This window comes from Archocentrus centrarchus, chromosome 2 (assembly GCF_007364275.1).
Source record: "Archocentrus centrarchus isolate MPI-CPG fArcCen1 chromosome 2, fArcCen1, whole genome shotgun sequence".
Taxonomy (NCBI): Eukaryota; Metazoa; Chordata; class Actinopteri; order Cichliformes; family Cichlidae; genus Archocentrus; species Archocentrus centrarchus.
This window is the reverse complement of record NC_044347.1, coordinates 15405391-15430152: the sequence shown is the minus strand read 5'-3', so window position 1 is coordinate 15430152 and position 24762 is coordinate 15405391. Positions and strand designations below refer to the sequence as shown.

Here is a 24762-nt window from a genome sequence, read left to right as displayed (position 1 = left end):
GAACAGGAAGGGGCCATCCCCAAACTGTTCACCAAAAGTTGGGAGCACAGAACTGTCCAAAAATCTTGGTATGCTGAAGCATTAAGAGTTCCTTTCGCTGGAACTAAGGGGCCGAGCCCAACTCCTGAAAAACAACCCCACACTATAATCCCCCCTCCACCAAACTTTACACTTGACACAGTGCAGTCAGACAAAGACAGTTCTCCTGGCAACCACCAAACCCAGACTCATCCATCAGATTGCCAGATGGAGAAGTGTGATTCGACCAGTGGCGGCGTGCTTTACACCACTGCATCTGACGCTTTGCATTGTGCTTGGTGATGTAAAGCTTGGATGCAGCTGTTTGGCCATGGAACCGTATTCAATGAAGCTCTCTACACACTGTTCTTGAGCTAATCTGAAGGCCAGAAGAAGTGTGGAGGACTGTAGCGATTGACTGCAGAAAGTTGGCGATCTCTGTGCACTATGCGCCTTAGCATCTGCTGACCCCACTCTGATTTTATGTGGCCTACTATTTTGTCGCAGAGTTGCTGTCATTTCCAATCGCTTCCACTTTGTTGTAATACCACTAACAGTTGACTTTGGAATATTTATTAACATGGAAATTTCATGACTGCACTTGTTGCACAGGTGCCATCCTGTAACGGTATCATGCTGGAAGTCACTGATCTCCTTAGAGTGACCCACTCTTTCACAAATGTTTGTAGAAGCAGTCTGTATGCCTAGGTGCTTGATTTTATACACCTTGGACCATGGAAGTAATTGGAAGTGAGTGAATACATTTGCCAATATAGTGTAAATGATCAATTTTATGGTTGTTTCTTTCCACCTCCTTAAGAGACCTCACATCTTCCACAAACAAAAAAAAAACGCAATGACACACTTTCCCACTTAAGCAGCCTCAATTTTAAACAGCGCGTGAAATTTATTTGAATTAAATAAAGTCTTGTACATTTCACAGCTATACGGGCCTACATAGTAAGCAAAATAAAGTCTACTCTTTGTCCATGTACATAACTACACCACAGGGTAGTTCCAAGACAGTCTGCAGAGGCGGCAAAAGTATAGAAATTCTTTACTTAAGTAGAAGTACAGATACTTGTGTTAAAAAATACTCCAGTAAAAGTTGAAGTACTGATTCAACTTCTTTACTCAAATAAAAGTGAAAAAGTACAGGCTCTGAAATGTGCTCAATGTAAGAAAGTAAAAAGTAGCTCTTTGGAGGACATTTGTTGGAGGACATGCTGTTTTTGTGCAAAACTAACTGAACCTCGTGCTTTTTTTAATGTCACAATAAAATTAATACATAGGAATACAAACTGTTTTTTGACTTTGCTTCCGTACCTAACCAGGAAAATGAGTACAGTCAATGGTTAAAGTGGGATTCAGCAGGTGGGGGGACCCTAAGATCAGTTGTAGCAGCTCAGTGTGGGGAAAAGAAACACAATAACTTTCTATTGTGAGCTTCAGTAGATTCTGTGTGCAGGCTGTGATCAGCTGACCTGTGCTGCTCTGAGGTTTACTGTAAACAGATGTTTCATGAGCTATCTTTGCTTTTTTCCATCCCCTACACTGACAGTACGCTGTTTATGCTGTCTTTATATTAGACTGTATGCTGTTGGTATCAAGGCTGAATTTGAATTTACTCGGCTTAAATTCAAATTAATCTCTGCTACACTTCATGTTACCCAACCCTCACCCATGCAAGCTGTTTAACAATATGGCAGGGGAAAAAAAAACTTAACTTCACAGCACATAAGGATCCAATACCCAATTTAAAAAAATAACTTTAAATTTTGTTTTTCAAACGTCACTGAGAAGTCCTTACCTTTAAAGCTAACCTCTCTTCTTCCTCTCCTGTCCTCTCTTTGTTACATCTTTCGCCATGTCCGAGTGAAGTTATCTCACTCTCTGGGAAACGCAGCAGCTGGGCCTTTAGCTAGCAGGCAGTGTGTGACAGACTGAACAGAAAGTTTGTGTTTGCTGATATTTACTTAGCTGACAGAAACGCTGCATTTGAAATTGCCTACCATCTAATAATTGTTACTCCTTTTATGCTCGCTTCTCTTCTGTTGTGCTAGCTAGATGCTAAATTAGCACAACTACAACTAACGCAAGCACGTCTGCATCCATTCAATATTGCCCACTGTAACCCCCGACTATGGTGCAATAAATGATGCATAAATTATATTTTGGTGGTTTTTTGAGCCTGTTTTGAAAACCTAAGGAGTAGAAAGTACAGATATTTGGGTTAAAATGTAGGGAGTAAAAGTAAAAAGTTATCAAAAATAAATACTGAAGTAAGGAACAGATACCAGAAAATTCTACCTAAATACAGTAACAAGGTATTTGTACTTCATCACTTCCCACCTCTGGCAGTCTGTCATCATTTGACCTATAGGAGTGGGGGTTTGGTTGGAGGGAGAAGACAGCCATAGCCAGGTATTACTCCCCAGAAGACTGGCTGATGTAAAAAGAGAGAGAAAAAAAAAGATTGGTGCAGTTTCTGGTAGTGCTTTCATTCTGATTCCTCCCAGCTGTAGACATCCAACTTTTTTTTAAAAAAAGAACAAACATATTTTTCACCATTTTACCATGCTTTAAAGGCAGTTAGCCAAAGTTCCTTGTAATGAACACACAAGACTGATTTCATTACATTGTAGTGATACTGTATGGTAAATCTTTTGTTCCTCTCCAAAATGAACATATAAGCTTTTGTAATGAAACTTATCAGCTGCTTATATTAACGCAATCTACTGTGGAAATGTCTCAACATGTGCGGCATCATATCCTGTAGATCTTGCAGTCTGCTGCAGATGTTCAATGGCTGTCACAGACTTAAGAGAGCACAGCCTGTGAAGTCTTGATGCCAACTAGGTTGTCTGCACTGACAGACCTTCTCATAGCAGATTTACTCAGGTCCTTGTACTTGTCCTCACACAGCCTGGAGATAGCCTACCAAAAAAAAAAAAAAAAAAAAAAAATCAAAACAAGCACCAAATTGTTAACGCAAAACAAGTAGAGCTACTAAAGCATCACAGATTCTACCAACATTTATTTCAGCAGTTGGAACATGTACATTTTCAACTACAATGTAAAAGTGACCCTGGAAATACTAACCTCTAATTTTTGGGCCCGTTTGGTACTGAGTGGCTCCAGAGGGAAACTGAGATTGTTGTCGTCAGCCAGTGAGCGCAGGTCAAAGTAATACTTGGCATAGACGCTGGCTGGGACATTGATGTTGAATTGGAGCAGCTCCAGGAAGTGACGCTCCATCTCGTTCCTGCAACAGGTCAGGAAGTTCACAGTTTTTTATTATTATTATTATCCTCTAGAGAAGGTACTCTGGCACATAAGGAACATTTTAGTTACATAAATATAACTAAAAGGTTCCTTTTGATTGGTCTACACCTAAACATATATAATATAGACCAGACTATTGGGCCACATTTGAATCCACATGTGTATAAAATCAAGCATCTAGCCACGCAGTCTGCCCGTAGGATTCCATTGTTTTTGAAATTTCTTCCTGCCTAGATTTTCCACAATCAACTGTAAAATGTGTTATTGTAAGGTGGACCACGCAAAGTTACAGAGTGGGGTCGTCAAAGCGTAAAAGTCCCCCGCATTCTGCTGACTCTGTAACCGCAGAGCTCCAAACCTCCTCTGGGATTAACATCAGCACAAAACCTGTGTGCTGGGAGCTTCATGGCACGAGTTTCCATAGCTGAGCAGATCCTGTGGGATTATACTCTTTTGCAGAGACAAACAGCTGGAGACATGTCAGCTGAGTACTCATTCTTGTCAACTGTTTTCAAAGTCTGCCACCAGGGGCACATGTGCAATTGATGCATTGTTAGAGTCAGATGAGTCTGTGCGGTCACAAAAAAACAGCCGGGCACGTGGACATCCACACGGACTTTCATGCTCACTGACTTGCAGACATGGAAAGTATAAACAAAGCTTAATGTATAGGTGGCCCAGTACTTTTGTCAATATAGGGTACACTGGGAACTGACATATTAAATAAGCCTTGCCAACTGCCAGTTGAGCACTACTTCACATTAGCATTCCCCTGAAGTTATACTCAGAAATCCTTTGAACTCCGGTCTGAAAGCGCCTAAACCTGTCTTATCAGGCTACAACAAAAACTAGCCTAATACTTACATGTCCTCTACGGTGATATCTTTGAGGATCTGGCAGTAGTCGACATTCCACACAGCCTGGTCATCCCAGACCTTGGAGGCCAGTAAGATTGCACCAAGAACGATGCGCTTCCAGTTACAAGGACAGATGTCTATCTCAGCATACGTCAACAGCCTTTCCAGGTACACCTAAAATGAAAGATACCCATCGGTTCACAAAGGCAAAATGGTAGTAGTGTTAAAAAGGTCTCAATATTTATTTTAATCATTCAACACTTTCTGTAGTGTAGTGTCTGTTTGAGCTTACCAGAGTGACGATGGCACACTCGGCGGTGAGCTGCGCAGAGCTGAAAAGCGTTCTTATGAATCGGTAGATGAGTTTGTGTTCTGGGTCGATCACAGAGTAGTCATCTGGAACCTTTTCTCGCTGTTGGGCAGAAGGGTCATCGTCATTGGTCCACCAACACAGTAAATATCGCTGCCTGGTGTAATTAAACGCCTCAACTCACCGACAGAGGGTGCTTCTTCTCATCAAATATATCCAGAGAGCGGTTTGAATCTCTGTAGATGCATCAACAAGCCAATGTTAAAAATGCTTATCATGTGATGTCCCATCAACACTGGCCACCTACAGAAAGATCTATTGAGTTGCGACCACCAGATTTTGTGACTCTGGTCATAAAAAACAAAAACCATACTTGACCTAAATTAGGTCTCGCAAGGTTGTGTCCTTGTACACCCGTGCGCCACTTCAAATGAAACTACTTTCCCTGAAGTCCTGTTCTGACAGCTGCTACCTCTGTAATGCAAGTAAATTGAGTCGGTGCAGGGAGAGAACTGAGTTTTCAATGCATAGTGTGCAGATGTAGGACACCACAACCCTGTAAATTTAAAAAAAACAACAAGCATTATCTGTTTTTTTGCACTCATGACCTGATGCATGGAGGCATTTGGATTTGAACACTCTGGACCTCCATGGAAAAATTCTGTTTGGTCTCACTGTCTCATCATCCCTAGTAAGGCAAGTCAGAGACCTCACTGTCATTGCCAGTGATGATCTTTAAAAGCTGGACCAATTTGACACGAGTCTGAGATCCACGTATGCTGTATGCACACACAAGACAACAACCTTGAAGGAAAGCTGGGCCAGGTATGGTTTCTCATTTTTGATATCTATCTCTCTTTGATCTGTTAATACAGCACCTTTAAGCTGTGTTTCTCACAAATCTGCTGAATGATGCAGTTGCTATATTCCAAATGTTTGTGTAATAACTAAATATCTAAGTGCTGGTCACAAGAAAAAAATATATACCACCACCAAGAGACAATACTTCAAACTCTTCCTACCTGTTTTTTATGTGGTAGTATATGGCCAGTGCAACGCTGGAACAGACAGAAATCAACACAAACAATGAAGCACTAGATCTGAGTGTTTCCATTGCAAGTTTTTAATATTATTGTAGTCTTGTAGTTTATAAATAAATATTTAGCTTTCCTCTATTGCAAATATTGTGTGATGACCTTGCCAATTTGCCTGTAGTTCAAAAAATGTTTGTATATAAACACAACTAAAACAGCAAGGAAATGGAGGGTAATACTTCCCACATAACCAACACTTAATTGGAGAAACCAGCCCACTGTCATAGAAAAATGTAACGGCATGTGTTGATGGCAGCAATACATGTCCAAAAAGTTGAAACAGAGGCAACAACAGGCTTGAAAAGTAATTGGTAATTAAAAGAAATGGCTGGAGGAACATCTGGCAACAGGTCAGTAACGTGATTGGCTATAAAAGGGGCATCTTAGAGAGGCAGAGTTTCTCACAAGTAAAGATGGGCAGAGGTTCACCAATCTGAAAAAGCTTTTTCTACACATTGTGGAACAATTTCAGAATAATGATCCTTGATGTGAAAATGCAAATACTATGAACAAGAGGGCTCATCTCATGCACCACCATCCTGAGATAATGTTAACTGAGCAAACTTACATTAAATCGGCTCAACCAAAAAAAAAAAATCATCCAGTACAGTATCAGCACAGCTTGACAAAACTACCTCCTAATTCAGAGCTAATGGCTCGGTCACATGAGTAAAATAGGACAGCAACTTCTTTGCATCTACGAAAAAAAAAAAAGTGGCTGATTGTGATTGTATTGAATTCTGTCACATTCTGCGACCAATTGCAACTTGTGGTGACTAAATGGTTGCCCAGAGCTTGAGGTCGCTTGATAGGAGGCAACCTTTCTGCAAACAGTTGCAGCGCGACTTGAACTGACTGCACTCCGTGAGATTATCAGTGGTTTGCAAACAATTGCTGTCTACTTTATAAATGCAATATGGTAAAAATCACATCATATTGTGAATGAACTACTGTGATAATATCGTATCATAGCGCCAGATTCCAAGAGTCTGGAGACTCTGTGTGCAAGGCACAAAGACAAAACTCAACACTGGATGCCCGTCATCTTTGGGCTTTCAGGCAGCACCGCATTAAAAACAGACATGATTCTGTCATTGAAATCAGTGCATGGGTTCAGGAACACTTCCTGTCTGTGAACACAGTTCACCGTGCCATCCACAAATGCAGGTTGAGCTTAAAAAAGAAGCCATACGTGAACATGATCCAGAAATACCGCCATCTTCTCCGAGTCAAAGCTCATTTAAAATGGACCAAGACAAAGTGGAAAACTGTTCTGTGGTCAGACGAATCAAAAACTAGAAAATCTTTTTGTGAAATATAGACGCCACATCCTCTGGACGAAAGAGGAGAGGGATCATCTGGCTTGTAATCCACGGTTCTAGCCAGAAAAATTCCACAGGCCAGCGTTATCGGGCGACCAGACGATGTCTCCCATCCAGACGTCTTTTCCAGTAAAACAATGCTCAGCCGCATACTGCACCTATTACAACAGCATGGCTTCATAGTGGAAGATATGGGTGCTGAATTGGCCTGCCTGCAGTCCAGACCTTTCAATTCAATTTTATTTATATAGCGCCAAATCACAAGAACAGCTGTCTCAAGGCCCTTTATATTGTAAGGTAAAGACTCTACAAAAATACAAAGAAAATCCCAACAATCAGAACCCCCCCCCCGTCCCCCATGACCAACCACTTGGTGACAGTGAGAAGGAAAAACTCCCTTTTAACAGGAAGAAAATACAAAGCAGACCTGGGACTGCTGAGCAGCTAGAATCCCACATCAGAGAAGATTGGGATAACATTCCTGTCCCAAAAGTCCAGCAGCTGCTCTTCTCAGTTCCCAGATGTTTAGAGACTGTTTACGCAGTGGGAAACATGACCCTGTCCCAACTTTTTGTGAGACATGTTGATGCCATCAAATTCAAAATGAGCTTGTTTTCCTCTTAAAATTGTACATTTTTCAGTTAAAATATTTTTTGTTTTCTATGTTCTACTGTGAATAAAATAAGGGTTTGTCTGACTGGCTCGTCACTGCATTCTTTTTGTTTACATTTTACGCAGCGTCCTAACTTTTCTGGAAGCGGGCTTGTACAACCTTTTATGCTACGATATCTAGGTGAGGTCACTTACCATTTGATGGTGCTCTTGAGGTTGGGCTGGCTGACTGTGCTGTCATCGAGGAATATAGTTGAACACGAGCTGAACTTTTTTGTCAGAAGTCCAGGGGATGTCTGGTGTTGAAACCCAGAGGGATACCAGTTTAAATGCAACGATATTTCTGCAAATGTTGCTTCAAAAGTTGCATTTCTTGGTTTAGTTTGCCTTTGGTTCTGAGTTCAACAGGTTAAGAAAAAAAAAAAATAACCTGTCAAACCCATCAAGAACATGCATTAGCCATAACTTACATGATTCATGTAGTTGCTTTTCCTTTTCTCACGTACTGGAATTGGATGAAAATAAGTCAATGAGATGCAGGAGTTTTAGATGCACATGGGAAAAAAAATTAACAGAGAAATACCGACCATCTGTCTGCGACTTGTTGAGGAACAGGGTGCTAGCTCTGGGGTGGTCTGATGGGTTGGCCTCTTGGGCCAGTTCTGTGGGAGGAAAGTGTTAAAAGTATTTTATAAGACTACAATGTTTGGCCAGGAGTTGCCACGCTGCAGCAGATTTAGTGCTGAACACCAATTAAAACATGCAAGACACTACTGACACTACTTCACATGAAATTACATGCATTAAACCAACACTGAGGTAAGGCAACGTTTAACTGCACGCATTCGTGTCTCCAAAAGCAGCAAACTAATCTTCACACACCATCGGGGAGCTCCCTGTCGCTGATGTGCTGCAGGTATGTCCCAGTGTCCTCACTCACGTCCTCAGTAGTGGTAATGGGACACTCCTCCAGCTCCAACCCTCTCCTGTGGATCTTGGGGCTCTCTCTGGGAGAGATGCAGCAAGACACCGAACCTCCCATTGCTGACCTACAACAGTCCTGCTACCTCCAGCACTGTTTTCCATACAACTGAGGAGAGACCACCTACTATTCTGACAAATTTGAAGCTGCAGGAGGGTCTGCAAGAACTTTTACCTAAATCTAACAAGGGGTGTTTAGGAAATATGAATAAAACACTGGTTTAACTCTCTTTTGGTGGGATCAGGTTCAATCAAAACCTGCAAATCTTCAGATTATTTCAGAATTTGTATATTTTGGACCAGCCAAGCCCATGTGTTTTTGCTGCAAAGTGCACGATCTAGCTTCAGAGCAGAGTGGGACCTATGTAACGACAGCCGAGTGGGTATCTGCAGGACGGCTGACATATTCAGGGTGTGTGCGCAGCTTAAAGGATGGCGCACTTTAATAAAAACTGCGTGCGTGGACTGGATAATTTTGGGTCGTCGATAACCGCTATCAAGTCATTTTACGAAAAAGAGTCTAATGAGACAAAGTCACGCGTTCCTCTATCTCCCTCCATGGCTAGCCAGCTAACGCTAGCTTCCGCACCTCAGTCCTTTCCTGGCTCCTTGAGCAGCATGACTCAATCCATGTTCACTGCGGCTGGAGTCTCAGTCACAGCTACGGGCCTTTCTAGCAGCGCAAAGGGCGAATTCACTGACTGGAGGGGTTTTCTGAGGAAACTAGGGAGGTGGAAAAGTAACGGGCATCAAAACGATAAGCAAAGGTAGCTTTCATCTCTTCGCACTTGGGGGACACAAGTCTCGGGTGTCAAAGCGACCGCAGCAGGTGAGTTCAGAGTTAACTTCCCGTTTCTGGTTTTCAAATTAAAAGTCCACTTTTTAAGCGTGGTGAATGAAGCGTAACCAAAGTAGCCTTTTGAAGCCGGTGCTCTCCGCAGTAACACGAAAAAAAATGTAAAATTGTTAAAGTTTAAAAAAACAAACAAATAAAAACCTAAAATGCCCCTCTGTCTATATAGATAGAGAGAAAAATATTTATATTTCTTTTTTTTTTTTAATGTTACATATCCTAATAAAATATCTTTGTTTTTTCCTATTTAACCATGATAACTGAAATAATAAAATAATGATGGTTAGCTCTGCTGCCTCACAGCAAGACGGTCCTAGGTTCGAATCCACCTTGGTCAGGGAGTTTGCATGTTCTCCCCGTGTATGTGTGGGCTTTCTCCAGTTTCCTCCCACAGTCCAGAGACATACAGTTAGTGGGGTTAGGCTAATTGGGGATTCTCAATTGTCATAGGTGTGAATGTGAGTGTGAATGGTTGTCTGTCTCAAGTCATTTTACGAAAAAGAGTCTAGCTCTGCGTCAGCTCTGCGACAGGCTGGTGACCTGTACAGGGTGTACCCTGCCTCTCGCCCTATGGGGGCTCCAGCCCCCCCCCCCCCCCCCCCCGAACTTGCAGACTGTTACCTTTTAACACTGCTGGTTAGTTTAAACTGGGACAAATTTCAGAATTTGTTTGTATGCAAACTCTTCATGTGAAAAATAAGCAATTCATTGCTTTCAAATGGAAGTTTTAAGTGCTAAAAAGGTTCATCGCGCATCTGCCAGCAATATGCAGCTGAAGGTGCTTTTTCTCCTCTCGAGGAGAGCAAACTTTCAAAGGGGGAAGGGGAAATCTAACTGGAGCACAGAGATTGATTTGACTGCAAGTGATTTAGACTCTGATGAAGACAAAGTAGTGCTGGAATGATGGTCTGTTTGCACTATTAACGCGCTGTAAGCGTTCAGCTGGATGAGGCAGAAAAGCACATGCACCATAAAGCTCTACTTATGTGATAGATATCCAATTAGTTATTGTCCGGCACTGGCTATTTGAAATTAAGCACATATAATAGCCTCACTACCGTGTTTCTGCTAAAGCAGGAGTGCAAATCAAACCCTGTTAATAAAAAATGGAAGAAGTATTGCACACATATTTAAAGTATTGCAGATAAGATGGCATTGCACTCAAAAATAAAATATTGCTCTATTACCAAGTAGACACTGCCGTTAAAAACAGTTTGCACAGTTCAGTTTTTATTGCCCTCTGATTGTCATAACGGATGAGGGAGCAGGTGTGTTATTGTGATGTGTTCAGTAGTCTGATAGCCCACGGATGAAACCTGTTTTTCACTCTGTTGGTTCTGCATTTCTGGGACCTGAGCCGTTTGCCTGATGGCAGAAGGTTAAACAGAACATGTGAGTGTCTGTGGAAAAATTCCCAGCCCGGGAAAGCCAGCGGGAGCTGGCAAGGTCTTCCAGGGTGGGCAGAGGGCTATCATATGTAGTGAATTGGAGCTAAACATGAGGCTTTAGAAATCATTAAAAACAAAACAAAAAAAATTGACCTTTTAATTTTATAATTTTCTAATAAACTGTCAAAAATTTGATTTATCCAGCTCAGGCATCAAAGGTACAATTTTTATGACATATTTAAGTTTCTGTGTATGGCACAACCCTGTTATTAATACGCCACAACCTGAAAAAGTAGATTTTATAAATATTTAATAAATTCTTGACTGTTATGTGAAAGGTCGTCACCCTCATAATGAATACTACAAAATAATACATAATAAGACTTAACTTACATTAAAATAAGTTAAGCAGCTTTCAAACACTGCCAAACTTTTCAACAGTTTTCATGTTTTATTTAATTATTTTCACCATTTTTTTTTTCAAATCTTTGCTCAAATATGCCACTCATAATACTTTAAACTATTACAAAGGCAATAAGTTAAATACTTGTGAGCTAAGAAAATGATATAGGATTATTTTATTAGAAATGATTATGTGTTAGAATTATTGTTTTTCTCAAACAACAGATGCGAGCTGCGGCATGTAGTGGACTGTGAAAGTCAAGGATAAATATACTTGTATAAATAAAGGAAGGAACGCTTAACATTAATTAAAAATGGAAAAATACTAAATATGTCAAATAGGACAGACCTTAAGCACACAGCTGTTTCATGTCACTAATTAGTAAACTAATTTTAACTGCTATATTTGATATGCAATTTTTTTATCAAGAAGTTGGGACCAAAGAAATATGCCATTTTAAATAATATTTTGGATGCACTTTTTCAACAACTAGGCTTACATTTTGTCTCAGGGCAAATGTAATTTACACAACAAATGCACATTATAGTGTTTTGTGCATGGATTATTTTCAGATTCATGGGTGGGTGGGACAGAAAATCTACCACTGCAGCATGCAGCCATCTTTCAAAGGCTACACAGCCTACTCCTTACTGTCTCCCTCCCCTCACCCCCAAACAGTCATGGCAGATGACTGCCCCACCTTGAGCCTGGTTCTCCTGGTGGTTTCTTCCTATTAAAAGGGAGTTTTTCCTTCCCACTGTCGCCAAGTGCTTGTTCATAGGGGGTGGTTTTGATTGTTGGGTTTTCTCTGTAATTATTGTAGGGTCTTTACCTTACATTAGAAAGCGCCTTGACGTGACTGTTGTGATTTGGTGCCATATAACTAAAATGTAATTAAATTGAATTGAATACTCATATTTGATGAACCACACGTTTAAGTTAAACCTGGAGAAAGCAGGAGGTTTAGTGCTATTTTAATCAACATTTCTTTAAGTGTAAGCTTATGATCATGATCTTTACAAACGGTACATTGTATTACATAACAGTATTCAATACAAGAAAAACGTAGCAAAGTTTGATTATATTAATTCTAAAATTACTGAATTTCATAGGGAACCCAAAAAGTTGTGGAACGTTTTGAAAAATGTAGGCATAGTAAATAAAAATAAGGTTCAGTCTAGCGTTGTTGGTCATGATACTGTAAAAGTTTGTCATAAATTTAATGAGTTTTTTACAACTGTTGCCTCTGGCTTAGTTTGTAAACTACCTAAGAGCACTGGTAAATATGGAAGAACGTATGTTCAACAATTTTATAGTAGTTTGGGGGATGGTTTTTGTCTTTCTCAGGTATCTAAGGAGGATGTGTGCCAGATTTTGACAAATTTGAGTGTTAGTAAGGCTACTGGTTTGGATCAGTTGTCGCCTAAATTTGTTAAGGATGGTGCCGAGATAATTTCTGAACCCCTTGCCTTTATTGTAAATCTCTCTTTTTCTTCAGGTCAAATTCCAGAAGATTTAAAAATGGCAAGGGTTATTCCGATATATAAGAAAAACTGTAAAACAGGTCCTGGAAATTATAGACCTGTGTCAATTCTTTCTACCATATCCAAGTTATTTGAAAAAGTGGTGTATAAACAACTGTACCGCTACCTCTCTGATTGGAATCTCTTGTATGAGTTTCAGTTTGGTTTTCGTTCATCCTTTTCGACTGAGGCTTGCTTGGTTCATCTTACGGATTACATTAGAATGGAAAGAGATAAGGGTCATTATATTGGGATGGTTTTGCTAGATCTTCAGAAAGCTTTTGATACAGTTGACGATAGTATTTTAATTATGAAACTTGAAACTATGGGTTTTAGTAAATTAGCTTTAGACTGGTTTGCTTCATATTTGCGGAACAGACAGCAATGTGTTGAAATGGGGAATACTCTTTCTGAACCAGCAAATATTAATTGTGGGGTACCCCAAGGGTCTATTCTTGGTCCGCTTTTATTTTTAATTTATATTAATGATGTTGCTTCAACTGTATCTTTCAAGTTGCTTTTATATGCAGATGACATGGCTCTTATTGTAGTGGATAGAAGTGTTGAAGTTATCCAACACAGGCTCTCACATGAAATGGAATTAGAGAGTGGCTAATAAGACAATAAGCTCTTCCTGCATTATGATAAAACTGAGTCAAGAAAACGGGACAAATTAAACTCTATTCAAGTGCAATGTACCGGTGGTATAATTAATTGTAGTGCACAGACCAAGTATTTGGGATTAATCTTGGATCAGTATTTAAGTAAAAAAGGCATTGTGGATGGTATAATTAAAAATTCAAATGCCAAGTTAAAATTTCTTTATAGGCAGGCAAATCATGTGACCCAAAAAGCCAGGAGGGTGCTCTTATTGTCCCTTATTCAAAGTCACTATGACTATGCTAGTATATCATGGTACTCTGGACTATCAAAGAAGCTTCAAAATAGATTACAGGTATCCCAGAATAAATTAATTAGATATATTCTGAATGCACCAGCTCGAAGGCATGTAGGAGCTACTGAATTTGATGAAGATGATGAGTCAAGAGCATGATATGGTTATTTATTTTTTATTTTGTATACTTGTTTGTATCGTTGTTCTGTTGTTGTCAGTGATATGTGTAGTTATTTTTAGCTATATGTATGTTGTATGTATCTTTTAGAGTTGTTTCTCGGATGTTGTCTGGGACCACAATGGAAATAAGTGTTAACACTTTATTGTGTAATCCTGGTGTCTTATGCCGAGTTTTGTGTGTGTGTGCTCTGGCAGTGATTAACCGAATGAACTAAACTAAACTAAAGCTGTAAAGACTTTCAAAGAGCGAAACTCTTCACGCAAATTAAAAACCTTTCGTTTATTCGGAGTAAACCGGAAGCTACATCGCTGCTATGTGCTGCTGACTTTACACACCTGTCGTGCCTCGTTTTCAAAACACGCCCCCTCAATTCCAGCGACAACACAGCCGTTGAGAAAAACCGTGTGGCCACACCCATCGCAAGATTTGGGCTTTTCCCATTGGTTGCTTTGAGCAAAGCTGTTACGTGATTGGCTAAAAACCGCTCACTGACGTCAAAGTTAGTCGCTGTCTTCTGTTGATTGAAAGGGAATCTATCCCTCGCCTTCCGATATTTATTAAAGCAAATGTGCAAATTATAAGGCCGAAAACTGGGTTCATATATCAGAGATAATCTTTTAAGGTTCGAGTTAAAAGAAAATACGGACATAATAAAGATGGCGGTAATGAAGCTGTAAACCAGCCAGATGTCTGAAAGCGTCGAAGAAGAAGTAGGGTTTTGCGCATGAGTGAATGAGTGTAGTTTTTTATTGATCTCACAGCATGGCTCTCGTTCCATATGTAGAAAACCCCTTGCCCGCGCTTTCCAAACTCCATAATTCATCAGCACAGTTTAGGTTCGCCAACCGCGACCTCCGACTCGCTCAGGACTGGAAGAAGCTCGGGGTGGCAGCAGTTGTGTGGGATGCGGTACGTGAAACAGTGGCAACAGTGCTTAGCTTAAAAAACAGTTCAATGTTCAATTTCTTTGTTTTCCCGCAGGCAGTGGTCATGTGTATGTACCTGGAGCTGGGGAGAGTGGAGCTAAAAGGGAAGAAAGCAATTGAACTGGGAGCTGGCACTGGACTGGTGGGCATTGTTGCAGCTCTGCTGGGTGAGTGCATCATCACTAACCATTATCTGTATAGCTGTAAAGGCCCCACCCACCCACCATAAAACTTTCCTAGGTGCCAGAGTGACCATCACTGACAGAGAGCCTGCCCTGGACTTCCTCTCCACCAACGTGAAAGCAAACCTGCCCCCAGATTCCCAACAATCAGTAGTGGTGTCCGAGCTGACCTGGGGCGAGGGCCTCGACCAGTACCCAGCTGGAGGATTTGATCTGGTTCTGGGTGCAGATATCATTTACCTGGAGGACACCTTTGTGCCCCTGCTGCAAACCCTGGAGCACCTGTGCTCGGACGCCACTGTGGTGTTACTGGCTTGCAAGATTCGCTACGAGCGAGACACAAACTTCTTGAGCATGCTCAAGCAGCGCTTCACCGTTGAAGAAGTCTACTACGAGGAGCAAAGGGACATCCACGTATATAAAGCTTGTAAAGTGACACAGAGGAGAGATTTGTGACAACTTATTTATGTATATGTGAAATAAAATATTTGAAAATCCGAATACAAGAAACACATTTATTAACAGCTGCCAGAAAATGTCATATTTGAATAGCTCTAACATAATGCACTGTATTATCATACAAGTCATTGCTGACATTTAGAAATCGTGAATTTAAAAAAAAAAAAAAAAAAAAAAAAGCAACATAAAAAGCATATTGTGACCATACATAATACCGAAAGAATACAATATGGCATCCCCTTATCACAAAAATATCCTTTTGGGCACCAAAGCCACCTTATCTTTATAGTTGTTTTGTAAAGTAGGTGCAGTGGAGTGATATTTGGTGAACTCTGATGCTCTGTAAAAAAGAAAATGACATGTTTAAAAGCATTACGCAACAACACTCTTAATTACAGAGTTGCAGTGGATCCTGCTGAGATTCTCCTGGAACTAAGCGGTGAAATGCTCAAGGATTGTAAATGCAAAGAAAGTGCACATGCTAGCTCATACTACCATAAACAGAATTAAAAGACAGCTGGGGCGGCCACAACACATGGAGGGCCTGGTATTTCTCTGCCTCCCCAAACCCACCCAGTGTAGGTCTACAAAATTCAAACTCCCAATAACCCATGACTTCAGTGCTTTACCACGTGTCTCCGAATTTTGTTTAAAATTCTTTCATTGCATAACAAGTAAGGCTCATCATTTTTGGTTGTTGTTCAAAAAAAGAATCCAGGAATCAATAAAAATGAACTTAAAAAAAAAAAAGTTTATGCTTACAGTATATAATCTCTGACAAATAGGCAGCAGCTTATTTATGCATTATCCCCACTTCCTGTACTGATGGAGGCATATTTTTGCCTTTGTACTTTTATTTACTACCAAAGTCTGGTAATTTACTGAACATGGATTCCTTAATATTTCTGAAGCTTAAAAAAAAAAAAAAAATACAAAGATTGAGAAACAACGGAGGGGTGTGTTGGAAGATTTTGAGTTGTTTTCCAAATTCACTGCAGTCACTCTAATACACCTGACTGTGCTGCAATTAACATAAAAACCATTTTATAACTTAATGGTTAGCTTTTTGTTCACGTTGTATAAAAGCAAAGTACATTTAAGTAAAAAAAAAAGAAAAAAAAAATGACATTGTAGAAGCATAATCTAGTACAGAAACCAAAACACAGCTTAAAAGATAAAATGTCCAAGACAGGCCGTCTACAGTTCAAAGCGTTAATAAGTAACAGACGTTAATGCAAGAGTTACAAACGTTGCACATGAGGGTCAACTCTCCAACTGAAAAAGTTCCTTTATTGGTGGTTGCGGTCAGTTCCCCGTTGCTGGTGATGTTGCCTGGTTAGTCCAGGCACCAGTGACTGGAATGCTTCCCTCAGTGGCTTCCCAGACCAGAACGGCAGTCTGCCGGCTCTGTCGCCTCGCCACACGGACCCTGTTGAGTTGTCGTCTCCTCCACATTCACTCTGAAGACTGCTTCATCCTTTAACGATGGGGGAGTTTTATCTCAAATTACCCAAATGGGATGGGGTTTGAATTTACCAAAGTGGGATTCTGAAAGGGGGGGGGGGGGGTTCTTTTTAATTCCTGGTGAGTCACTTTCATGTATTCTTTTCAAGCAGTTTTTAAAAAGAAAGCAAAAGAGTAGAAAAAGGGGCAGGGCAGATAAGTGGCATCCAGATGCATGGCTCTGTGCTGAGTCTCTGTACATGGGGACAGACGGGCACCTGACGAGCCACTGGCAGGTGTCTCCTACTCTGATTTGTGGCAGTATAAGTCTTTGAGGGCTTTCAGTTCCTCGATGAGGGTTTTGTTCTGGTTCTCCAGCACAGCCACGCGGTTCTCCAGACACTTTACGTACTCCTTCTTCTTCCTACGGCACTCGCGGGCCGCCTCCCTGTGAGACAGAGGATGCAGGTAGATGAAAGCTTAAAGCAGTTGCTCTACAACAGAAGCAACTAAGGATGAGCTACTCAACAACTTCCCAGTACCTGTTTTTCATCAGTCGGACCTCCCTTTTGCGTGTGACTTCCTCGGTGGCTCCTGACCCACCAAGTGTGGGCGGAGTTGCCATGACCACCCCAGGAGTGATGGTGCTGGTGGGGGCTGTGCGGATTTGATAGGCCTGGACATCACCAGAGGCAGCTGGTGGACAAAGATGGGCAGACATAGACAAACAGTGCTTCATTCGACAAAAATTCGCAAATCACCTTATTTTTGGTGTAATTTCACATTCAAACTGTACTGCTAAACGCTACAAAAAAAAATGGGTTTCGCACCTTGTACGACCACCTGGTTGCTGGGCACGAGGATCTGCTGCCCGTCGCTGGTCTGAGCATACTGCAGGATGGTGGCGCCAGGCTGGGCTGCAGTGTTGGCCATGGTGAGCGTCTGCAGGCCTTGCACTCCATCTGTGCCATTATTGGCCAGCTGAATGGCCCCACCCTGGGTAATGGCAACTGTAGAGGGAAATCATCGTGTATTAGTATTTTTAATCAAATTCCCTTATGTGTTGTTCTCCCACATCCAGTAATGCACATGGAAGCCCATGGAAAACACCGCTGCAGCGCTCCAGACCAACTCATACCACACTTTCCAGAATTTGCAGAGCATTAGGAGTAGGTTGAAATGTATGGATGATATACTGCACTGTCAGTACGTTCATACTGCAACGTGCAAGTTGCTTTGACAATTCAATTTTCAGGTGTCTACAAATCAAGCACTTAGCCATGCTTGACTTAATGGGTTGCTGCAACAAGTCACTTCGTGAAATCGTAGATATTCCATCATCAACTCTAAGTGGTATTACTGCAAAGTTCATTCAGAACCACGGCAACTCAGCTACAAAGTAGCACGAAGAGGCGCGTGGTGTTTAAAGTGGCCAACGTTCTCCTGACTCAACTGCACAGCTCCAAACCTCCTCTGGCATTATCATCGGCACAAAAACGGCACCAGGAGCTTCATGACATGGGTTTCCATGGGCGAGCAGCTCCTGTAGATGTTATGTGTAGGTGGCCCAGACCTTTTGTCCATATATTGCAATTAACAGTTACTATGGACTTTGTGTACACTGGGATTTCAGGTTAGTATTAGCAGTTCAAATAGGGAGAGATTTTGATGTTTCATCATATTTTTTTAAATGGATTTCAAACTGACTGTACTGCAAAAAACAAAAAGCTGCAAAGTAAGAAAAAAAAAAAAAAAACAATTTCTACTGCATGTGTAGAAAAAGATAAAGTGCCAGTTTGTTTCAGAACCGTTTGTCTGAAACAAATCCTTTAACTTCTTCTCTTTTAAGACATCTTTCTTCTGACTGGCTGTTCCTTCATAAACAAAAGGTTTGAATGGCGGGTGGGTGGGGCTTTGGCACTCACAGCAAGGGCTGTATGCCTAAAATGACCATATTAGGGATTTTCCCTCTCAATGACATCACAAGATCTAACAGCAGGAAGGGAGAAAGAGGAGGGAGAAAAAAAAAAACCCTTCCCTCACAGGAATTACAGTGGTCCCTCGCTAAAACGAGGTTCAGTTATTGCATCGTCACTGTATCACGGATTTTTAAAATAATATATCTAATTTTGTACTGCCGAGTTTTCGCTATATCGCGGTATTTATACATCTCCCCATAGCTATGTTCATCACTCGGATTAAGAGATCAGCTACGCCTTTAGCAGAAATGGAAGTTACGGCCAGGGGGCAAAATTACTGCACCATCTGATGAAGCGCCTGATGAAGCGGTGCCTTCAGAAGAGCTGTAATGCTACATAATCATCTTCATCATTCAAGTTGTAGTAAGAGAGTGGGAGAGGTTTATAGCAGTGTGTGAAGGGTTTAAAAAGCCTTAAAATATATATAAACAATGAAATAAATATAATGCCACTATTTTGCGGATTTTCACCTATCGTGGGGGTCTCTGAAACATAGGGATCACTGTACTTGTTTATCACTGTTACAGTTTATACATGACAGAAAGATAGGAAAAGCATGACTGTTTAATCTGCTAACAATCTCACTGCAAAAAAGCAGAAGGAGAATGCTTGATTGCAACAACGCCCACATATTTTAACAAAAATCACCAGCTTCCTGTGTCTTGAAGTACTTACTGTACTGGCCACTGCTGGTCTGATAGATGGGAGTGGGCATCGTGACTGTGGCGATAGGGACTGAGTCATCTTCTGATTTCTCTTCCTCAATTCGAGGCACTGCTGGAGCATCTGATGATAAGTCATTCAGAATCTTCCTGTAGGAGGAACATTCACAGCAAAACATCTCAGCAACCTTTTTTTTTTTTTTTTACCCCCTCCACAAATACTCAGTTCATATTTGGAAGAGTGTCAGTCATTGTCTTCAAAACTTTAATCATATCATACAGACAAAAGATGGAGGCAGTATAAATTAAGGAGATGCTGTTTGCAACAAACAAAGGAGCGCTACAGTTTCTTTGCACCTGAATGTCACACAGACCTGTAAGAAGGCCGCCTGGACAGAATCTCTCTCCTCTTCTGAGAGTCTGTCACGCTGTCTACAGATTCCTGAGAGTCCTCGCTCTCAGCGACAGTCGAAATCTGGAAGGAAATAAAAATGGTCCCAAATTTAATGTCAAACCATTTACAAGAATCAAAGCCAACTGTGCTTAGCTTTCTGTCCACTACTGTGGTTCTTTTGCAAGATAATTTCTCACCTGTACTGTCTGGACTTGAGGGGACTGAATGACTGAAGGCTGAGCAGTTTGGATCACCCCATGCACTTGGACTGTTTGACCATTGGGTAACTGGACTAGGGTGACTGTGGGACTACTAGAGGACACTTGGCCAGCTGCTATGGATGCCTACATATGCAAAACAAAACAAACAAAACAATGCCAAATTGCGCAATGTCAATATACATAGTTACAAACAGCTCACTGCAGTTACATAGTGCTTAACAGTCCAGTTTAGGGCTGAGAGTTGAGCAGATGGGTGACTAGTGGATAAAACTCTTCTTCAACCTTTCAGCCCATTCAGCTGAACGAACCACGCTTTAAAGGGCCTTTTAATGCCTCTTAGTAGAATTTAAACTTAACCTGAAGTATCAGACTCTTCCAGGGTGATGTGCATGCTTACAATGTGGGCCTTGCAAATAAAAAATATGCACATATTTAACAAAATTATCTTCTTGATTATAGAGTACCATGTGAAATCAAGACTTTTTTTTCCTAGTCAGATACTGATATATTTGTTTTTGCGGTGCAACTTGTAATATTTACTCAAGAAAACAGCATTTTCTTTATTTCTGTGACTAAGAATTTATTGTTAAAAAGTAGTCTACACATTTCATTTACATTATTGTGAAACTATACACCATTCAGAAAATGTCACTAGTTGTCGTTTTTAAATGTGAAGTTTATTAGTGTGTGCTCAACTATGAGACTTTCCAGGACTGCTTGATTTTTTACCCGCATATTTTTACTTTGAAGTATCTGTCCCAAAATACAGATCCTAATTCACTATTTTTGGCCAGTAAAAGTTCCAAGCTTTTATCTTCAATAGTTTTGGAGCTATTCAAACACTGCATCAGCTAAACTTTCACATTAATCATATGTCTAAGCTTTGAACCATAACATTTTTAGGCAAATCAGAGACGGTGGAACAGAAAATGCACTAAAACTCTCATCACCTTTGTACTAAAGCACTATTTTTTCCTGTGAGGATAAAAAAAAAAAAAAAGCTACCTGTGCCAAGGTGATCTGCTGGGCCTCAGACTCCGAAACAGCTGTTTCACCACTTTGCTGTGTGTCTGCAGCCGCTTCCATGGTCATTTAAAATCTGGAGGGAGGGGAGGAAAAAGTGACAAATGGCTTATTATTGAATGCCGCACCATGCTGAGAGGTGCAGACTCTGCAGGTTGCACTCAAAACTTGGTCTGGAAGGAGGGTGTGGCTTAGCTTAACGTGCTAGCATAAAATTTATTTAAACGGTTTCCTTGGGGTGGGGGGAGGCTTGAAATAACGTTAACGCGAACTGAAATATGCCGCCACATTTTTTTTGTTCAGGCTCACACTTGCAGAAATAAACGCCGGAGGCTAAAGCTAGCGTTACCAACAAGTTGCCGTTAGCGTGTTAGCTCAGGCAGAATGAGCTGCTATGAGCATGCTAACAAGCTAACGGGAGCGCAACAGCGATTTAACATTAATCGTGTCTACATTTCAGCGCCTCGGTTTCTAGCAACTCGTGTTGCGGTTTGAAACGTTGCTTTAAGGCTAACACTGTAGTCCAAAACCACTCTGCTGGCTAACTCCATTAAGCTGCTAGCTGTGGGTTTTTATGGAGGGAAATGTCTGCATTGAATGCTTTTTTTGTACAACCAGGAGACACCACTTTCACTAACTAGTGAGTTTTAGTTTAACTCTGGTGTTACATGACGTGGATGTGACTTTACGCGGCTAGCTGCTTCTGTGACTTATTTCTAGACAGTTTAATCGAAAAATAAAAGATCCAAGTCCACTCCCACATTAATACCTATGTCTGTTGTATTGCGAGTCTTGCAGAGACTGACTCATTTTGTGAGCCTCTGCAACACCCGCCGCCATGATCTCTTTGTTGGCTCTGTGCGGATATTGGGCGCAAATAACCTCTCTGGGCAGCCGTCTATCTGTTTAGCAAACATCGGATGCGTATCCTCTTACCAACACAGACTCGCTTCGTCACTCCCGGGTCTACGGAGCTCCACTTTTATTCAGACCGACACGTAAGAGACCGCGTCAGGCTACACCTCCGTCGCGTCACCGAGAACAACAACACGGAGAGGAGGACGAGGGAGACGACGACAGCGAAAAAATCAGCTTCTCCGGAAGGACTCGACTGGACGCGGAAGTTTACGAAAACTGCCGAAGGAAACGGGGGTTGGAGTAGCGGTGGGGGCGAGCCACGGAGATTGCCGAAGAAACTGGCTCCTTGAACTTGTCCGAGCATGCGCAGGGTTTTGTGCTCATGAATCTGCGCCTGTCCCGATAAAACAAGCAAAAAAGCCCCCAAAACAACCTTTATCAAAACATTAAAAATTACATTAAAAAACAGAATGCACAGAAACGGTTTAACATTTTTAATTAAAATGCAATATTGTCCAATTACAGAGTACATAAGACAAAATATACACCAATAAAATACTAATAACAAAAGAGTGAAAAAAATGTTAGATGTTAGAACATAAACAAATAAAACAGCCAAACATTAGATTTTCATGGAAAAACAGAACAGTGTCAAAGGCAAAGCAAAATACTGATAGTGAGTTGTATGCGAGGCTGGACACCAAGGAAGGAGACGAGGATTTGTACTGATAAGCTAGGCAGAATGATCGAGCTGGTTACAGTGGTTAAGGATAGAGATGGAAATGTACTAATGAGTGAAGAGAGTGTGTTGAGAAGATGGAAGGAGTACTTTTTAGGGGCTCATAAATGTACAAAATGAGAGAGAAAGGGGGTGGAGGCCAGTTAGTGAATCAGGAAGTGAAGTGAATTAGTAAGGATGAAATGAGGGCAGCTATAAAGAGGATGAAGCGTGGAAAGGTGGCTGGTCCAGATGACATACCTGTGGAAGTATGGAAGGGCAGTGGACTTTCTGACCAGATTGTTTAACACAATCTTAGAGAGTGAGAGGATCCCTGAGGAAATTAGAAGAAGTCCACTGGAACTGATTTTCAAGAACAAGGGTGATGTGCAGAACTGTAGTAACTACTGAGGAATAATGTTGATAAGACATACCATGAAGCTATGGGAAAGAGGCTAAGATGAAGCTAAGTTAGGAAGCTAGGCGATGATCACTGAGCAGCAGTATGGCTTCATGCCAAGAGAGAGCACTGCAGATGTGGTGTTTGCTTTGAGAGTGTTGCTGGAGAAGGAGAGAAGGTCAGAAGGAGCTTCGTCTTTTTTGGGAGTGACCGGGATGGACAGGATTAGAAATGCGTACAATCAGAGGGACAGCTCAGGTTGATCAGTTTGGAGACAAAGTTTGAGAGGCGAGGCCGAGAGGGTTCAGAGGAGGGCCGGTGGATATACTGGGCAAAGGATGTTGAATATGGAGCTGCCAGGCAGGAGGAAAAGAGGAGGACCACAGAGAAGATTCATGGATGTAGTGAAGGAGGACGTGCAGAGGGTTGGTGGGACAGAGGAGACTTCTCATTCTTTCAGCTGCTCTTCTAGGGAAGCTGTGAGATGACCCCTAAAGGGAGCAGCTGAAAGAAGAAGATAAAAACAGTTGTGCTCAAAGGAAATTTAAAAAGGTGATGGACCAAACCAATCAATGTTCCTTTATTTTCAATTTATTATTAAGTGTGATATTTACATTTATAAAATGGCTAATTGTGAGATGACAGAAAAAAAACTGACTTTTTAATATATATATATATATATATGAGCAGCACTTATTCTATGCAATTATTTAAGTTTATTATAAATTAGATGTTAGTTTTGATTTATAAAACATAGATTAAGAGAAAATATTAAAAAAAATCACTGGCTGCATTTCTCTTGTGGTACACACAGTGGCAGCAAAATCCTTCTTAATTTCTTTCCAGCGCCACCTTCAGCTTTCACATTGCCCAGTAATATAATCTCTCGGCATGTTTCCTTTTATTGTAGCTTGATATGATTAGTTATCTGTGAATCTGATTAGCACTAACAGCGGTTCTGGCTTCCTACCACCAAACAACATTAATCTAATGCGAAAACACTGGTTTGTGGCCCTGTTTTACTTATTATACTTATTTACAACTATCCTGATTCACATCACATTTGCCTCTCCTTGGTCGTTGACTCCAGTCATAAAGTGTACTCATTAACTCTGTCACTATGTGAGCGTCGACGGCCGCTCTAGTGAAACGGGTTCAAAGCTGTGGCAGCTGGTCAAAATCCTGTGGGGAAAATGAGACTTCAGACCAATTTATGGCTATAATCTCTATGTGCGAGGTCATTTCGGAGGCCTTTTAATACACACAAGCACACACACAGATGTCAAACATACGCACCTTCACCTATTGAGTGATCGACTACACCAGCGGTGCAAACATATGCACTGCTGACCAAACCAATTTTCTGTCCTTTGCCGTAAAAGCTGAATAGAAGCTGCCAGCGAAAGTCTTCCGAGCACTGATAATGAACCAGCAGACACCTATTCATTATTAAAACCTCTCAGCAAATGTAATAAATATTTGTCACAAAGCGGCCTTTTTATCTGATCCCGGGTCCCTGTTAAGGACTTGATTGGACATTGATTTCCCTTGATAATGACCACCACCTAGGATAGCCTTAGCGTACCATAATTAGCCTGAATCAGCAGGGAGGCTTCATTAGTTATCAATGAATGTGCACTTGGCTTTGCAAGCTGTGCATCTTTAAGATTGCACATAGTGTTTCTGAGAAAATGAGTCCTTTTATGTGCCTGTGACTGTTTTGCATTTGTAGAAAAGCATTTGCAGCCCACCAAGAAAAAAAATGAAATCAAACT

General features: G+C 41.1%; 3 protein-coding genes across 3 annotated transcripts; 1 reads left to right on the top strand and 2 right to left on the bottom strand.

The window, feature by feature from the left end:
• Positions 1-901: 901 nt before the first annotated feature.
• Positions 902-9301, bottom strand: LOC115794701 (cyclin-Y-like protein 1). The gene is made up of 10 exons (XM_030750342.1): positions 8381-9301; positions 8086-8160; positions 7969-8003; positions 7694-7794; positions 5493-5528; positions 4655-4706; positions 4453-4572; positions 4168-4334; positions 3121-3283; positions 902-2955 (listed from the first exon to the last, which is right to left on the bottom strand). Exons 1-10 carry the CDS (start codon positions 8538-8540, stop codon positions 2839-2841), a joined length of 1026 nt encoding a protein of 341 aa, XP_030606202.1. The 5' UTR covers positions 8541-9301; the 3' UTR covers positions 902-2838.
• Positions 9302-14223: 4922 nt separating this feature from the next.
• On the top strand, positions 14224-15323 carry mettl21a (methyltransferase 21A, HSPA lysine). Its single transcript, XM_030752368.1, has 3 exons — positions 14224-14631; positions 14704-14815; positions 14889-15323. The coding sequence occupies exons 1-3, from the start codon at positions 14485-14487 to the stop codon at positions 15284-15286; spliced, it is 657 nt and encodes a 218-aa protein (XP_030608228.1). The 5' UTR covers positions 14224-14484; the 3' UTR covers positions 15287-15323.
• Positions 15324-15453: 130 nt separating this feature from the next.
• Positions 15454-22098, bottom strand: LOC115797104 (cyclic AMP-responsive element-binding protein 1-like). The gene is made up of 8 exons (XM_030753587.1): positions 21948-22098; positions 20994-21087; positions 19965-20111; positions 19748-19848; positions 19387-19523; positions 17563-17742; positions 17275-17428; positions 15454-17180 (listed from the first exon to the last, which is right to left on the bottom strand). The coding sequence occupies exons 2-8, from the start codon at positions 21078-21080 to the stop codon at positions 17036-17038; spliced, it is 951 nt and encodes a 316-aa protein (XP_030609447.1). The 5' UTR covers positions 21081-21087; positions 21948-22098; the 3' UTR covers positions 15454-17035.
• Positions 22099-24762: the final 2664 nt, after the last annotated feature.

What these genes read in the sequence shown, in the direction of transcription:
- LOC115794701 (XM_030750342.1), bottom strand. Translation starts at nt 8,540, where the DNA reads ATGGGAGGTTCGGTGTCTTGCTGCATCTCTCCCAGAGAGAGCCCCAAG. An exon ending in AAAGCAACTACATGAATCAT is followed by an intron (nt 7,795 to 7,968) that starts GTAAGTTATGGC and finishes TTTCAACACCAG; the next exon opens with ACATCCCCTGGACTTCTGAC. An exon ending in GATATCACCGTAGAGGACAT is followed by an intron (nt 3,284 to 4,167) that starts GTAAGTATTAGG and finishes GACCTGTTGCAG; the next exon opens with GAACGAGATGGAGCGTCACT.
- mettl21a (XM_030752368.1), top strand. Translation starts at nt 14,485, where the DNA reads ATGGCTCTCGTTCCATATGTAGAAAACCCCTTGCCCGCGCTTTCCAAA. An exon ending in CAGCAGTTGTGTGGGATGCG is followed by an intron (nt 14,632 to 14,703) that starts GTACGTGAAACA and finishes GTTTTCCCGCAG; the next exon opens with GCAGTGGTCATGTGTATGTA. An exon ending in CATTGTTGCAGCTCTGCTGG is followed by an intron (nt 14,816 to 14,888) that starts GTGAGTGCATCA and finishes AAACTTTCCTAG; the next exon opens with GTGCCAGAGTGACCATCACT.
- LOC115797104 (XM_030753587.1), bottom strand. Translation starts at nt 21,080, where the DNA reads ATGACCATGGAAGCGGCTGCAGACACACAGCAAAGTGGTGAAACAGCT. An exon ending in AGCAGATCACCTTGGCACAG is followed by an intron (nt 20,112 to 20,993) that starts GTAGCTTTTTTT and finishes TTGCATATGTAG; the next exon opens with GCATCCATAGCAGCTGGCCA. An exon ending in CTCAAGTCCAGACAGTACAG is followed by an intron (nt 19,849 to 19,964) that starts GTGAGAAATTAT and finishes ATTTCCTTCCAG; the next exon opens with ATTTCGACTGTCGCTGAGAG.